General features: G+C 46.7%; 1 protein-coding gene across 2 annotated transcripts in view; it reads left to right on the forward strand.

The window, feature by feature from the left end:
• Positions 1 to 17,931, forward strand: part of NGEF (neuronal guanine nucleotide exchange factor) — a 112,364-nt gene that overhangs the window by 27,196 nt on the left and 67,237 nt on the right. Inside the window, exons 1-2 of one of the 2 annotated variants that reach the window (XM_032801631.2) lie at positions 5,247 to 5,334; positions 6,549 to 6,669. In XM_032801631.2, the coding sequence (XP_032657522.1) occupies positions 5,331 to 5,334; positions 6,549 to 6,669 (125 nt within the window). In that variant the 5' untranslated portion in view covers positions 5,247 to 5,330. Of the gene's footprint in view, positions 1 to 5,246; positions 5,335 to 6,548; positions 6,670 to 17,931 lie in introns of those variants that run through there. The other variant, XM_032801630.2, reaches the window with a different exon arrangement.

Raw genomic sequence — 17,931 nt, forward strand, 5'->3', positions numbered from 1 at the left:
CTCAGGGCAAGGTAAATCACAAAAAAAAAGAAAAAGGAGGATGTAGTGAAGGCATTGATACAGGCCACTGCGGCTCAACAAGAGGTTACCAGAGTACAGGTGGCAGTCCAGCAAGAGTCAGTATGTGTCCAACAGGAGACAAACCAGTTGCTGATGAACCAGGAGGTCCAAGATCGAGCCACCCTGAATGAAGTAGTGAACCAGTTGAAAGCCCTGACCAGGCTGATACACGGGGCTGAGGGGACCCGGCTGCTACGGGCTAGCAACTATTTACAGAAAATGACAACAGATGATGATATAGAGGCATATCTCCTTGCATTCTAGAGGATGGTCCTGCAGGAGGGCTGGCCCCAAGACCAGTGGGCAGGCCTCCTGGCTCCATTCCTGTGTGGGGAGGCCCAGAAGGCCTACTTCGACATGACCACAGAAGCAGCTATGGATTACCCCAGCTGAAGGCAGAAATCCTGGCGAGATCAGGCGTGACGCCGGCCATAAGGGCCCAGCGCTTCCACGAGTGGAAGTACCAGGATGACAAAGCACTGAGGTCTCAGCTATTTGACTTGATCCACCTTGCCCGGAAGTGGCTCCACCCAAATCTAGGAGGGCCTATGCAATGTGAACTGGGAGATATAGGGGGACCATGTGATCTAATAAGTCTAGTCAGGGTTGCGATGGTCCCTCATAGATACACTAGGCCCGTTAAGATGAACAGTATAGAGACGACAGCATTAATATACTCGGGAAGTGCAATCACATTAGTCTCAGGGAAGCTGGTCAGGCAGGACCAATTATCCCGGGCCAAACGCTCAGGAATATCCTGTGTGCATGGGGATGTCAACTATTATCCAACCATCCCCATAAGAATAGAAGTTCTCGGAAACCCCACTAAGTTGACGGTGGGAGTAGTTCCGAAACTCCCCTACCCTGTCCTTATCGGACGAGATTTCCTGGGGTTTGATAGCCTACTCCCTGGGGACGAGGTAGAAGAAAATAATGACCCTGGGGTGTGGCCAAGATAGGTGACCCTCCCCCAGCCTTCCATGAGTTTAGCCAGAATTTGTTCTCCCTGCTGGGGAAGTCCAGGAAGACTCGGAGGGAACGGAGGGTGGATAAAAGGAGGGGGACAAGGATCCTGACCCAGTACCAGAAGTGTACGCTGGCAGGGGAAAGAAGGGCTTCAACGGACAGTGGGATTGGGTTGGCCATCAACAACCCTATCGTTGGACCTGGTTCCCCAGGGGCTTTCCCCGAGAGGAGATAGAGGTAGATCTCCCAGAATTTGGACAAATGGGGACCGCACTCGGGAATTTTGGTCAAGATCTGGCCAATGATCCCATATACCACAATATTCATAAAGTAGTTGAAGTAAATGGGGTCCCCAAGGAGGGGAGAGTTAAGGGCCCAGGGCCATATTATATGATTAAGAAGGATCTGCTATATAGAGTAGTCCGGGTCCAAGAGCAAGTCCTAGAACAACTCTTGGTCCCCCGGAAGCATCAGAGGGCTGTAATGGATCTGGCCCACAGTCATCTGTTCGGGGCCCATCTAGGGGTAGATATGACCCTTCATCAGATTCTACAGAGGTTTTTGCAGCCTGGCATTTATGCGGCAGTCCGGCGATATTGTACCTCCTGTCCGGAATGCCAGATTCATGGGCGCCGACCACACTTAAGGGCTCCTCTGGTACCTCTGCCAATTATCAAGGTCCCACCTGAGTGAATAGCTATGGACATAGTAGGGCCATTGGAGAAGTCAGCCCGGGGCCATCAGTACATTCTGGTAGTACTAGATTCTGCCACCCGATACCCCGAGGCCGTACCCCTACGGAATACTATGTCCAAGACCATAGCCAAAGAATTAGTCCAGATTTTTTCCAGAGTAGGAATACCTAAGGAGATCCTGACAGACTAAGGGACCCCCTTTGTGTCTAAGCTGATGAAGGACCTGTGTACAATGCTCCACATATAGACCCTTAGAACATAAAAAAAACATGTTACGGAAAGTGATTAGTCATGATGGGAAAGACTGGAACACCCTACTGCCTTACGTGCTGTTTGCCATATGGGAGGTTCCTCAGGCTTCCAGTGGATTCTCCCCCTTCGAGCTATTATATGGTTGCCACCCCAGGGGCATAATGGACCTTGCTAAAGAAGACTGGGAAGAACAGCCAAGCCCGGGGAGAAATGTTGTTGAACATGTGCTGCAGAAGACAGACAGAATAGACCGAGTCACCCCCCTTGTGCGCAAACACATGGAGAAGGCCCAAGGGGCACAACAGACTTACTACAATCACCAAGCAACGACCCGGAAGTTCCAGGTGGGGGACCGGGTGATGGTGCTTATACCCACAGCGGAGAGCAAGCTCCTGGCCAGGTGGCAGGCGCCATATGAGGTAATAGAAGCTATTGGAGAAGTTGACTATAAGGTCTGACAGCCGGGTCTCTGGAAGCTGTAGCAGATCTACCACATAAATCTGCTGAAACCTTGGCAGGATAGAAAAGCTCCAGTGGTTGTGCTGGGGGCACCATCCCTTAAAAGCAACCAGCTCAACCTGGTGGGAATATCCCCAGAGTTGATTCCAGAAGAACGATCAGAAGTGATCAACCTGATCAAAATGCAATCAGGATGTGTTCTCGGAAAAGCCAGGCAGAACTACTGAGGTTCACCAGAACATCTTCACAAAGCCTGGAGTGAAGGTGAACGTCAAGCCATACCGGATCTCGGAGGCCAAGAGAGAAGAGATTAGGAAAGAGGTCAGGAAGATTCCGGCCTTAGGAGTCATAGAAGACTCTCATATTCAATGGTCCAGTCCCGTGGTTTTAGTGCTTAAGATGGACAGCAGTATGAGGTTCTGCAATGACTTTTGCAAGCTGAATGAGGTGTCCCAATTTGATGTGTACCCTATATCCAGGATAGATGAGCTGACTGACAGATTGAGAAAGGCACGGTTTATGTCTATCCTTGACCTTACCAAGAGCTATTGGCAAATCCCCCTGGCCAAGGCTGACAAGGAGAAGACAGCTTTTGCAACTCCAGAAGGACTATGTCAGTACACTGTTCTCCGCTCTGGGTTGCATGGGGCCCCCGCTACTTTCCAACGGCTAATGGACAAACTGTTACGACCCCATGGAAAGTACGCAGCAGCCTATCTCGACTATGTCATCATATATAGCCCTGATGGGAGACGCACATGTAGAAGGTAGAAGCAGTCCTGGACACCCTGAGGAAGGCAGGATTGACTGCAAATCCCTCCAAATGTTTGATCGGGTTAGCTTAGGCCAAGTACCTTGGGTATATAGTGGGGAGGGGCGTGGTGAAGCCTCAGCTCAACAAGTTAGAAGCTATACAGAAGTGGCCCCAACCACTCTGGAAAAAACAGTTCAGAGCATTCCTGGGACTAGTGGGGTACTATAGGCGGTTCATTCCCCACTTCACCATGAGGGCATGCCCATTAACGGACCTAACCAAAGCTCGGGGCCCAGACACAGTAAAATGGTCTGCTGCAGCTGAAGCCGTTTTTGCGGATCTGAGGACGGACCTCTGCACAGACCCCATACTAGTAGCCCCAGACTGGGGGAAGAAGTTTACCCTACAAACGGACACCTCTGAAGTAGGGCTGGGGGCAGTGCTTTCACAAATGGTCGGAGATGATGAACACCCCATCCTCTTCCTCAGTAGGAAGCTTCTACCTAGGGAACGGAAATACGCCATAGTGGAGAAGGAATGCCTGGCAGTAAAATGGGCCATAGAAAGCCTCCACTACTATCTACTTGGACAGATGTTTACCCTTGTCACAGACCTTACCCCTTTGTAGTAGGTGCATCAAAACAAGGACAAAAACGCGAGAGTAACTAAATGGTTTCTGTCGCTTCAACCATTCCATTTCACAGTATGACATAGGTCTGGAACCCAAAATAGCAATGCGGATGGCCTGTTGAGGGTGCACTGCTTTCCGACCCAAGTACCCAACCCCGTAGTGTTGAGCGGGGGGGAGGGGGGAATATGTGGCAAACCCAAGACAAATGGCTACAAAGGGAGGGGTAGTAATTAGTCCCAGGGGGTTAAAAGGCCTCTCTCTATCCACTGAGGGGAGATAGCCATGGGGAAATAAGGTTCAGCTGGAAAAGGAGTTACCAAAGAACTAATTAGGTTCAGCTGGCCCCAACTACTGGAGACCTTTTGAAACCCTCCCTGGCGTGGAAGCAGGGAGCGGGAGTGAGAGAAGCTGCCAGCAAGTTAGGTGCAGCAAGGCTCTGAACCCTTCCAGCAAGGAAGGCTGCACTCTGTCCCCAGAAGGGGAGAAAACCAGCACAAAGGACTGACTGAAGGAAGGATCAGCCAGACCCTGTGCTACCTGGAAGGATTTGCTTTGCCCAAGCTGGTGTCTCCAAGGCTAAAAAGAACTGAGCCTGCTGAGGAGAAGCAGGTACTTTGCCACACCCCAAACAGAGGGCTGGGGGATTCTTTCCAGAAAGTGGGCATCTTCGGTTTTCCCAGCCAAGGGGCCCACCTGACTCCATCAGCAAAAGGGCTCATTCTGCCCTACACAGAATGTGTCCAAGGAAAGTTCCTTCCCTTCTCCAAGCCAGCTTATGAGCAGACAGCACAAGAGCAAGGAGCTGCTGCTTAATATTCTGCTACTGTTCTCAATGAGGTTCCTGGACAGATTGTCTGTATCCAACACAGACCTCGCATCCACCCTGTCAGTACAGCAGCAGAATGAGCTCAGAGTGGTTCTCTCTGCATCTCCTGCTTACACACCACCACTTCACTGCAGCAGAACCAGCTCAGAGGGGGGCATTGTTCCTGCACACCCATAACATCATTGCGCCGGACCAGTGTCTAGAGTGGCATCTCTTCTGTTTCACCACAGCACCACTGCAGAAGGATGAGCTCAGAGCAATGCTGCTGTATTACGTGCCCACTACAGCATCAGTGCAGTCTGACCTGCTCAGAGCACTGCTTCTCTGCATGCCCACTGTGTCATTCCATTACTGCAGTAGCAGCTGCTCAGAACGGGGCTTTTCTCCTGCACGCCTGCAGCAATAGTTCAACAGGGTCATTCAGAGCAACGTCTCTCTTCACCAGGCAACGCAGCAGGATTTGCTAGGTGCAGTTCTTCTCTCCCCTGGATCACTGTAGCAAGCCCAGCCCTGAGCTATAGTTTCTCCAGTCAATTGGGATGACATAAGCAGCTCCTCTACTTCTCCTTCACCAAGACGGATGCCATTCTCTCACAGCAACTGGGCAGCATATGCTTTGACACAAGCCTCAGTCTCATAACAGGAACCTCTTCTCACAGCATTTGCTGAAGTATCTGGAAACAAGGAATGGGTGAGCTCTTTTATCTTAACTTCAAACCCACTTAAATAGCACAAAGTCCAAAAGTTTGACTCAAATGTTAATCTGTTCCCATTCCACTAAGGAAAGACTCTGAAACAAAGAAGAAGAGAAAGTAAGAGAAATCTAGTGAAAAAAGTAGGATGGAATACAGAACAGGAAGAAAAATCCAGTTTGAAAACAAGAAGTGAGAGCAGAGAATAGGAGTGAGAGAAAAGCAAACCTAAAGAAAACTAAACCCAGCATAGACAATGGCCTAGTTTTGGGGATGATCCTAAGAGACAACGTAAGTTTTCTTTTAGCTAGCAAAAGAGGTTGGATTTTGTAACCAAGTTCCTCTGGGAGGGGAAGAGCATTTAAAGGAGAGGAAAGAAAGGCATGAGAACTCAAGCTAGTTTTGTCAACCCCCAGAAACTGTGCCACAGGTTAGCAAAACCTTGGACTTCAGCCATTCCTTATGGAGATCCAGTGGCATCAACCAGGAGGGCATCTCTGAAACATGCTTCATTTAGGGCCCGGACCTGCACTCCCTGAGGAGTGAGAGTTTTGCTACTGATTTAAAGTGGGAGCAGGATTAGGATTTAGTGCAAAGTAAATCTAATAGAAAATATCCAGCCCCCAAAAGTGAGATGCACCCTTCCCTTTCTCTGATTGCCATGGTGAGCCATGAACTTGATTGGGATTTCTACCACAGCTTTCGTTCCCTGGAAAAGCCACTCCGGCTTCTTTGAGGGAAAGAGGAGGAGCAATTAAAGGTAAAGCTGCTCGTCCTACTGAAAGTTTACTTCATTTATCTTTCAGTAAACTGAACTCTTCTATTTTGTGCCTGGAAGGAGAGAGGTACTGAGGTCCTTGCATGGCAAAACAGAAACCAGCACACCGTAGAAGTGCACAATTAACCCTGTCTCCCTAAATAGTGGAGATGAAAGTCACTGGCTGCTGGGGACAAAGTTTTCAGTGGTTAGACGCCCACTTACGTGCACAAAAATGCATTTGTATGTCTACATTCATTTTCTCATTCAAGTGCATACGCAGTTGGGGTAATGCATAATCATCTGCAGGCAAGTGTATGCACATGGACCTCAAGCCTGCTTGTTTGAAAAGTTGAGCCTTAGGAATCAAAATGCAGCCCATTCTCCCACCTCCTTCAATGCAAACCAGTTGGTACCTGGAGTACATGTAAATTTTGTCCCTCTTTTCTGTCATAGCTTCACTCATAAATGGAGACAGCAGAAGCAAACCTCTCAATCTGGATGTATTATCTCGCAAGGGACCCCCAGTATCAGTAAAATCTGAAGTGAAAGAGTTGGAAGAACAATGGGTACAAAGGTAAGGAGGAAAGCAAGAGGGTAGTGAGGATTGCCTAAACTGAACAACAGGGAAGCAATGTCAGAGCTACCAGGCAGAGAGAATACTGTTTCGGAAAGAGACTGGGCAAAATTATATCCACCAGTTCATCTCATCTCAAAGTACAATGCTGTTTTCATCTTTAAAAATTATACTCATCTAGCACCTAAAACTTTTATGTCAAAATGTTATCAGCATGAGTTTGGAGGCAAAGAGTGAAGGACAGGAGGGGTGGAGAGAAAGAAGGGAGTGAGGAAGATGGAAAGGAAGAAGGGGAGAGCTCCTTTCGGGTGGCATTCATTTTGTCTTTGCAATGCTTAAAAAAAAAAATAGCTTTCCAGCTTCTTCAGTTTTCTTTCGAGGTACAACATGGTATCATAAAAAGCTGGTAATAGAGTTTTGTACTAAGGTACACCTATTTGCCCTAAATCCCTCACCTATGGAGGTAACATAAAGGTCTTGATCCTGCAAATCTTTCTTCAGAGCACTGCAGAGAGGTGAAGGTTGACAGACTCCATGATAGTGTGAGCAGACACTATGTGTGGGCGCAAGTAAGGCTGAAGAATAGGTGCAAGTCCTCCATAGAGAGTGAAACCTCCACTCTGAGGCCAGGTCTACACTGCGACTTTAAATCGGTTTAATGGCCGATATACCGATTTAACGCTGTATCCGTTCACATGACGTCGTCATTAATATCGAGTTAAACGGCTCCTTAAATCGATTTCGGAACTCCTCCCAAACGAGAGGAGTAGCGCTAAATTCGATAGCGATAACTCGGATTAGGGTTCGTGTGGACGGAAATCGACGTTATTGGCCTCCGGGCGGCATCCCAGAGTGCAGCACTGACCGCTCTGGACAGCAATCTGAACTCGGATGCAGCGGGCAGGTAAACAGGAAAAGCCCCGCGAACTTTTGAATTACATTTCCTGCTTGCCCAGCGTGGAGCTCTGATCAGCACGGCTGGCGATGCAGTTTGAAATCGAAAAAGAGCTCCAGCATAGACCGTACGGGAGATACTAGGTCTGATCGCTGTATGGGGAGACAAATCTGTTGTATCCAGCTCCGTTACAGAACACGAAATGCCAAAGCGTTTGAATAAAAAACTCCAGGATACACAGCGCTGTGTGACAAGCGTAACGGGAAGCCAGAGACTCAAATGGACGCTCATGAAGGGAGGGAGGGGGTACTGAGGACTCCAGCTATCCCACAGTCCACAGCAGTCTCTGAAAATTATTTGCATTCTTGGCTGAGCTCCCAATCTCTGTAGGTTCAAACACAGTGTCTGGCGTGGTTCAGGGAACAGCTCCTCAGTTTATTTCCCCCCACCACCACGTGAAAAAAAAAAGGGAAAGATTGCTGTGCTATGGCGTTTGCTCAATGCACTCCGCGAAAAAGGCGCCAAAGGGTTGTCTGCTGCCTTCACAAAGGGAGGGGTGAGGCTGTACCCAGCACCACCCGGGGCAGTGTTTTCTGCCCCATCAGGCACTGTGCTCTCAACACGGAAGTGGGAACTATGGGATAGCTGAGGAACAGCTACCCACAGTGCACCGCTCCTGAAATCGATGGTAGCTTTGGACCATGGACGCAAACAATCGATTTCGGGATCCCACTGTGGACGCGCTAAACCGATTTTATTAGATCTGTTTTGTAATATCGGTTTAAGCTAATTCGAAATAATCGTGCAGTGTAGACGTACCCTGAGTTCACTCCCTTACACATCTGTGTAGACTTAAGTGGGATCCTTAGCATGCAGATGAGGAGCTTAGCTGTGCATACTCCTCTTTTGCCTCAGTTCTGCTGCTAGGCAGGAAGAAGGGGTGGCTGCAGTGCAGGACACTCTCAAATACAGGATCATGTCCCCTGCACTCTGTGCTTTTACATTGTGTTTATATGCACGATACTGAGTCCAAATCTACATTGTCAAGAATCAAGCCCTGAGACTTAAAGACCAGATACATTACACCGGGTTGTGTGGTGCCACTTATGGGCAAATGAGTATTAAAGAAAGATTCTTTCCAACAACTTTACCTAGGACAAGGACTCCAACAGAGTTTTAATGCCTAACAAATAAATCAGTCAAATCATATTTAAATAAAGTAAATTGTCCTGGCTGGCACTGGGTGTTCTTTGGTATTAAACTGAGCACTTGAAATCAGACAGCTGCAGTATGCTGGAGTGTTAAACCCATCTGCCTTCCTTTTCCTCTCCCGCTGGCATAATCCTGGCTGTTACCCTCTGACGTCCTGACACTGTCAGTTATGCAACTATAAAGCATGCAAATTATGGTCCTAACTCTGGAGTCAAGAACAATGAGCTGCTTCCTGTGAACCAAATTTAATATGCAGAGGCTCGCAGAGCTTGACAGGTCAGTACAGGTTACAAGTCATGTGTCTACAGAAAGCAGGCAGTGTGATAGTGCTGAGGAAGGATCATATCTACTGCAATTGGGCAGAGAGATTTGGCACAGAGAATAAGACCTGAGTTTAAGCTCCTAAACTGAGACCCTGTCCTTAGCTTCCCTTCCATAAAACCAGCTGTAATTTACAAGAGCACCACTGGAAATATTAACTTTGGAATAACTACAGGAGTCTGGGGATATCCCTTATCTCCAAACATCACAATTCTTACCATTTTACCTTGGAAAAGAGCTAGCTAAGAAGCCTAAAATGGTATGTACAGTCTAAGAAAGTGTAGAACATCTCACACTTAATATATTACAGAAAAGAAAAAGTTGATGCCTGTCAGCTAAGGTTTATCTGAGAGAAGGAGGCTATGGGCCTGGACAGCAGGGATGCTTTCCACTGGAGCAGTTACAGAGCCCCATATGGTGTCTCGGGGGATGCAGCACCAGGTTGCTGGTGGCAGCTGCAGCAGCTGGGCTGCTTTCTTGTTACTTTGAACAGTGACATCAACACTGCAGCATCTGTGCCAGCACTGAGGCTGGGCAGGCACAAGATTTTTTAAAAAAAAAACAACCCAAAGATTAAAATAACCAAAGTCTGCAGATTTATCAAGGAATGTGTGTGGAATTTACACCCATGGCAGCTATTTCACAGCACACAGCAACAGGACAGGGCATGAGCAGAAATCCTATAGCCAGTCGAAATCACAGGGGGAATTTGCTACAGGTAGAGTAGGAATAACCTGTTTATCTGATCTTGATTTGGACAGGACCTTGGCCTTAACACCATGTTCTGGGATTCTTAATAACCACAAGTAGCAAAGACCTTGGTATTATCTCATTCAAAGCATAGCAAATTGTGCTACAAAAATGATTAATAAATTAAGCAAAATAATGAGTGGTTTACTGACCACAAACACTGACAGTGATGGTTTTCGGGGTACCCAGAAGTGTGAGTCACCTTGTTACCTGCTACCTCCAGCATGACAGAGTCTTGCTTGTGCTTAGCTGGGTATCAGTTCCCTAACATCAGTCTCTTAGCCACTCAAACACACCTCTGAACTATGCCAGCCCTTTGCCTTGCAATTTAATAGGTGCACCCCAGTCCCTTTGAAGCATTCTCCTGCGATATGCAGCCCGACACTGGCTACTCACAGATATACCAGACCTTCTGCCCCAGAGGAACAATATGCACACCAGCTTGTAAGATTCAAATCAGGATCAGCACTGTACTTAACTCCACAGCCCTGAGATATTTATAGTGAAAACCAAAGATTCAAGTGATAGTGACTAAGAATATTGGAAACAAATGGTTACATACAAAGCCAAACCATAACATGCGCATGCTTTCTAAACACTAAACTAGCAGGTTAACCCCCTGTCTGAAAAAGTTTAACTAACCCAAAGTTCTCTGCAGCATTTTCAAGCAACGTTGGCTGAGATCCTGTTTTCATGAATAAAACATGCTGTTCATTTATTCCGTAAGTGCAGGATGAGGGGGGGTGTTATTTCCCTCTTAGATATACCCCCAAAGTTTGTCTTTGTACATAACCAGAATACCTCCCTCCACCCCTCTAGCTTGTTTTTTCCTGTGTGCTCCTTTCTTGTTGACTTTGTATGTAACTAGGCCTCTATTTTGTTAATTTACAATGCTTAATTTACATCCCGACACAGAGCTACACATTCCTTCCCACCTATTTTTCATCTTTACTGGTGACACTACCTTGATACAGACTTTAAAACATATTTTCAGTTGACATACATAACTCCTTACATAGTATCCATACATAAATTTCACAAGACTATTAAGGTCCAGTGTGACATTGGCTTTCATTTAAGAGCCCATGTAATGTTCTTTGGTGAATTTGAATGTACATATCAGAATCAGGATATTCCTGTAACCCCTTTGCCAGTTGGCATTCAGGGGTTCTTGGGTCACACTGACTTTCAGAAACATTAAATTAAATAAATCTTACGATGTTTCAAGTTTCCTCAGATATTTTTAGTGTTACACTGGGGCTCTCTTCTATTCCTGTGTACTTAGCACACAGAGGAGGGAGACTACAGAGAACATGAGTTACCATTACTGAACTAGAAGAGGCTCAGTACCCCATTCTACACCCTTCTCAAGCTCTCGTTTACCTATAATTCTTCCTGAGTGCTTACTGGCTCCACCTAGTTCTCCCCAGCCTCCCCTCAGTACTCTCCTACCCACAGCCCCTGCCAAGAACTCTTTGCTTCCTCTCAATCTCCAGTCTTGCAAGGTGTAGAACTTCAGGCCCTTTTGCTATAAGCCCCATGCTGCCCACTCTTTTGGCTTTCCCCTGGACACTATAGAGCTCAGCTCTTTCTGGTACCGCTTCCTGTTCTCTATGGTGCCCACTGCCATGGTACCAGAGGGAGCTGTACTAAACAAAAGTACCAGGTGGTTCTCTCCTCCCCATAGTTTGCTGTTGTGGACACTAGCACAGCTCTTCAGCTGAAGATAGCTATGGTATTGATCAAACAACATTGCCTGATGCTACCTCCATCTGGGTTCCTGTTCACACAGTCTTTTCAAATATCAGCCTCTACATGAGCATCCCATAAGTAGACCAGCAGATAGAGCAGTTATTTGAAGATGGGTGCCATCTAGTTTGCATCTTTCCTTTATCATCAGCTAATAAGATGCTGATCAGATACGTAACAGAATTAATAGTAACATCAAGGGGGAAGGAACACAAAGCAAAACAGGGAAAGAATTGGTTAATGAATATTTAGATGTATTCAAGTCAGCAGGGCCTAATGAAATTCATCATAGGGTTCTTAAGGAACTAGCTGAAGCAATATCGGAATAGTTAGCATTATCTTTGAGAACTCCTGGAGGACAGGTGAGGTCCCAGAGGACTGGAGAAAGGTAAACATAACATCTATTTTTAAAAGGGGGAACTAAGAAGATCCAGGGAATTAGACTGGTCAGCCTAACTTCAATACTTGGAAAGACACTGGAGCAAATTAAACAAACAATCAGTTCAAGAGCATCTAGAGGATAATAGGGTTATAAGGAAAGCCATCATTGATTTGTCAAGAACATACAAATAATGCCAGACCAACCTAATTTCCTTCTTTGACAGTGTTACTGGCCTAGTGGATGCGGGGGGGAAGCTGTAAACATGATCTCTCTTGATTTTAGTAAGTGTTTTGACAGTGTCCTACATGACAATCTCATAAGCAAACTAGGGAAATGTGGTCTAGATGGAATTACTATAAGGTGGGTGCACAACTAGTTGAAAGACTGTACTCAGAGAGTAGTTATCAATGGTCTACTGTAAAACAGAAAATGTATCTGGTGGGGTCCCGCAGAGGTCAGTCCTGGGTCTGTTACTATCCAATATTTTAATTAATGACTTGGATAATGGAGTGGAGAGAGTGCTTATAAAAATTTGTAGATGATACCAAGCTGGGAAGGGTTGCAAGAACTTGGAGGACATGATTAGAATTCAAAATAACTGAAATTGCCCTTCCTCTTGGGGTTAGGGTGCCCTCTCTTGGCAGCATCAGGGAGTTATGTCCATCAGCCATTCTACCTTGCGGCCACACAGTCACCCAGATATCAGTTCAGGTCTCCAAAAAAGAGAAATTGACACACCACCAGTCAGTTTGTTGCCCTGGTCTCCTGGCTAGGGTACACAGCCGACACTAGGGCTCCAGCCCTCCAGGTGCAGGCACAGCACTTCACCACTCTATGGCCCTCTGCCTTCTGGCTCGGGTGGACAGCAACAATTAGACAGTCAATGTCGCTGGCCTACCGGCCTAAATGTTAGCATGCTGCCAGCCCTAGCATGCGGCTAGGGTTAGGAGGACCTGGGTCTACCCTGCTCCACCAGGTCTCAGCCCAGGGCCCTAGCAGTGGCAAGTGATCACACCACTGGGCTGGCCGGGAAAAATGTGGTTGCTGCCTCGCATCCCAACAGCGCAACTGGACCAAAATCTGGTTTTGCTGAGCTACTTCCTTCCTACCAGTTCCTGCTGTCACTGCTGGGATATGTCTCTCAGTCTCAGGCAGGCCTTCCTCTGGTCTCTCCCCAGGATCTTCTGTCTCCTGGGGCAGTGGGTTGCCTTTTCGCCACACTGCCAGTCACGGGCTCTGTTGAGGGCTCAGCTCCCTGAGATGGCTTTCTGCCACCTTCCCTGGTCTGGCCTCAACTGAGCTGCAGCCCCCACACTTGGTTGGCAGCATTCACTAATACCCCACTCTGCCTCACTACACAGTATTTAACAAGTTGGAGAATTGGGTCTGAAGTCAGCAAGGTAAAATTCAGTAAAAACAAATGGAAAGTACTACACTTAGGTGGAAAAATCAAATGCACAAATCCAAAATTGGCAATAACTGGCTAGTCAGTAGTGCTGCTGAAAAGGATCTGGGAGTTACAGTTGGACTAGAAGTCAAAAATGTAATGCAATTGTGAAAAAGGCTAATATAATTCTGGGGTGTATTAACAGCAGTGTTGTATGTGAGACATGGGAAGTAATTATCCTGCTCCTATTTAGCACTGGAGAGGCCTCAGCTGGAGTACTGTCCAGTTCTGGGCACCACACCTTAAGATGTGGACAACCTGGAAAGAGTCCAGAGGAGAGCTACAAAAATTATAAAAGGTTTAGAAAACTTGACCTCTAAGGAAAGGATAAAAAAAATAACTGGGCATATTATAGTCTTAAGAAAAGAAGACTGAGCAGGGACCTGATAGACTTCAAATATGTTAAGGGCCGTTACACAGAGGATGATGATCAATTGTTCTCCATGTCCACTGAAGGTAGGATAAGAAGCAATAGGCTTAATCTGCAGCAAGGGAATTTTAAGTTAGATATTAGGAAAAGCCTTCCAATTATAAGCACTAGAATAGGCTTCCAAGGGAGGTTGTGAAATCTCTGTCACTGGAGGTTTTTAAGAACGTGTTAAACAAACACCTGTCAAGGACGGTCCGACTCCAGGCACACTTGGTTCTTCCTCAGCACCGGAGGCTGAACTAGTAGACTCTCGAGGTCCCTTCCAGCCCAAGATATCAACAGAATCATAGAAATGTCATTTAATAGATTCTTGTAATGGCACAACAACACTGCTACCTTCTATTTTCCCATTGAGCTAGAATCTAGAAATTTGATACACATTAGGAGGCACCAACTACAAGGGAAAAGTAACAAAATGTGAAATTTCACCTTGTCATACCTCATCACAAGGTTACCGGTCTAACAAGATACTTAAACTAGAGTATTTCTTTGTTCATGCTGGATATGAAGCCTCCAATTTGGAGACAGAAAGATTAGCTGAGGTAATCAGTTATGTTTGTTAGATCTCAGCCAACACAATTGTCAAAGGCACTGCAGCAGCTAACAAGGATAGAGCCCTGTCTGTCTGAAAGGTGGACTACTATCAGCTCATTTGTGTGCACAGACATACACACAAGAATATACTGTGATACAGCATGGCCAGAGGGCAGCATAACAGTGTTAGCAGGGGGCCTTATTCCCTGCCAAGGGAGGAAGGTTTGCTTTAGATTAACTAGAACAGCTGTGGCCAATTAGAGCACCTGACTCCAATTAGAGCACCTGACTCCAATTAGAGCACCTGACTCCAGTTAGAGCACCTGACTCCAGTCATGAGATATAAACCCCTGCTTCAGTCAGACAGGGGGTGGTAGTTGAAGGAGAAAGGTTGGATTGGAGCAGAGTGCAGATTGCAGAAGAGAAGAGTTTGTCCAGAGAGAAATAGAAGGTTTGGAGGAGTGCTGCGGTGGATTGGGAAGCCCAACAGAAACCCTAGGTAAGGGGCACCAGGCTTGTATAGAAGAGAGGCGAGAAGCCCTTCACAAGCTGACGGGTATGAGAGGGAAGTAACCCAGGGGAAGAAACTGCTAGTCAAGTGGTTCACCACAACCCCAGGGCCCCTGGGTTGGGACCTGGAGTAGAGGGCGGGCCCAGGTCCCTCCCTCTCCACTCCCCTCCTCCAAGGACACTAGGGGAGTGATTAAGAACTGGTTCAGAGGCAAGCAATATTGCCCTGAACCTACCCCAGAGAAGAGAGAGCGTGAGACCCAGAGAACAGTACCGGCAATTTGCCACAATACATGATAATGTAGAATGGCACAAAGTGTTTTGGGACATGATTCTGGGTGGGCCACATCAATCACACATGGTGACTCTATGAGAGGCTGATACACGTCATCCCAAACACATGTTGATAAAACCTTTATAACTGCACCACCCTGATTTATGCACATGTCCCATATTTTTACAGAAAAATATATACAATTTTTTAAAGATGTTTTAAAATATGTTTTTCATATCCCTGCATCTGTACAACCTCAGTGCCTAGCAAGTTTAACTGGACATACTTGCAGGGAATGGATAATTAAAACTAATAAATTTTAAATATCCAAAAGTATCTTTTCTAGACATACAAAGGCCATAACTTTAAAGTGTAATATTTCAGGATCTGACAGAGCTAGAAGCAAGTGGAAAGCTTCTTTTGGATAGAATAAAACTCCTGTTTGTAGCACACTGCATGGTCACACAATATCAGACCTTAAACTTACAACTGGGGAAGGACTGAATATTGCCCATACTCAACCTTGGGCCAGTATAATTTTTGTAGAAGGTGCAGGGAGAAAGGGAATTCCTTATTTGGGAGGGAAAAGGAGGAAACATTTTTGAGGTATTTTTTTTAAAATGGTGTCACTTTGAGCTTGATAACTTTATGGAGAGGATGGTATGGTGATGAGATTGCCTACAATGACATGATAGGGCAGGGGTCGCAACCTTTCAAAAGTGGGGTGCCGAGTCTTCATTTATTCATGCTAATTTAAGGTTTCACGTGCCAGTAATACATTTTAACATTTTTAGAAGGTCTTTTTCTATACATCTATGATGTAGAACTAAACTATTGTTGTATGTAAAGTAAATGAGGTTTTTAAAATGTTTAAGAAGCTTCATTTATAATTAAATTAAAATGCAGAGCCCCCCAGACTGGTGGCCAGGACCTGGGCAGTGTGAGTGCATCTGAAAAATCAGCTTGTGTGTTGCCTTTGGCACACGTTCCATAGGTTGCCTACTCCTGTGATAGGGCTTTCCCAGCTGTTTGGCTGTTGGGTCTTGCTGACATGGTCAGGGGTCAACTAATCACCATATTTGGAGTTGGGAAGGAATTTTCCCCCCAGGTCAGATAGACCCTGGGGTGGTTGTGTTTTTTTTTTTTTTTGTCTTCCTCTGCAGCATAGGGCATGGGTCACTTGCTGGTTTAAACTAAAGTAAATTGTGGATTCTCAGTAACTTAAGTCTTTAAATCATGATTTGAGGACTTTAATAACTCAACCAGAGGTTATGGGTCTATTACAGGAGTGGGTGGATGAGTTTCTGTGGCCTGCAGTGTGCAGGAGGTCTGACTAGATGATCACAATGGTCCATTCTGGCCTGAAAGTTTGAGTCTATGTAGCTGTTCAGAAATGTAGGGTGCTACATGCTAGATCAATCCCTGGAGAAATTGGCTACTTGGCAGAGTGCAGGCAAGTCAAAGGAACATTATAAGCAATGTTCCCTCTAATTTTTTTATATCCATGTGCGGAATGAATTTTGCTATGTTAACCAATACGGAGATGATGTGTGGTAGGGGTGGGGCCAAGGGGTTCAGAGTGTGGACGGGAACTCAGGGCTGGGGCAGAGGGTTGGGTGTGGTGGTGGGGGGGGCGGGGTGAGAGCTCCAGCTCGATTTGTGGGCTCTGGGGTAGGGCTGGGAATGAGGAGTTTGGGGTGCAGGCTGCCCTGGAGCTGGAGCCAGAGGACTCCCCTCAGTCCTTTCCCCACCAGCAACAGCTCTGGAAAAGAGGTGCTTCTCCCCGCCGGCAGCAGCTCTGGGGCCTGGGGAGAGGCCCGCAGTAGCCCTGCATGCCCCCAACTTGCTCCCCTCCCCAGGCCCCCATGGCTGTGTGCCTGCGCAGCCTTTTATAGCCTGCTGCGTGGCTTAGAGGGAACTTAGATTAAAAGTACAGTTCATCATATGTCTACATCACAGATGTAGAACTTGTCTAGACAAACAGTGAGTTTGTGGTAAGCTGGGGTGTAAATCTACCCTGCACTAGACTATCACAGAGTAACTGTCCACATGGACTGTGCTGCCATGCACTAAGAGTTACCCAGTGCACTTTAATCTACTCTTGTTTCAAAGCAGGGTAGATCAAAGTGCACTATGGAACTTTTAGTATGCACCAGTAGGCTCCACATGGACACTTAGGGCCCAGCAGGCTAGTGCTGGGTAGATTTACACACTAAGGGCTTGGCTACATTGGCACTTTACAGCGCTGCAACCATACATGCATTTTGGGCTTAACACCAAGCTGGCTTGGCCCTGGCTCCCCATCAGCCCAGGCTTTTTCTCTGCCACAGCCTCTCCTGGCTGCTTTAAGCCCTTCAGGGCAGTGTGGAGTAACCATTCGCTACAGTGCTTTAAAAACTGTTGTGTTGCTCAGAGATGGCCACATGTCAGTAGCAGGTGAAATGATTCTGTTTATATGGGTTTCTTTGTCTAGTCAGTCTGGGGCTTGTTCTATGAGCACTAAGGTCTATGGCTACATTAGAAAATTTCAAAGCGCTGCCCCAGGCAGTGCTTTGAAGTGTGTAGTGTAGTCGGACCACAGCGCTGGGAGAGAGCTCTCCCAGCGCTGCTTGTTAAACCACATCCCTTATGGGTGGAGCGTGCCAGCGCTGGGAGCCGTGCTCCGCGCTGCGCCCTGATTACACTGACACTTTACCGCGCCACATCTTGCAGCGCTCAGGGGGTGTTTTTTCACCCCCGTGACGCGATAAGTTGCAGC

The sequence above is a fragment of the Chelonoidis abingdonii genome, chromosome 8 (assembly GCF_003597395.2).
Source record: "Chelonoidis abingdonii isolate Lonesome George chromosome 8, CheloAbing_2.0, whole genome shotgun sequence".
NCBI classification, from domain to species: Eukaryota; Metazoa; Chordata; order Testudines; family Testudinidae; genus Chelonoidis; species Chelonoidis abingdonii.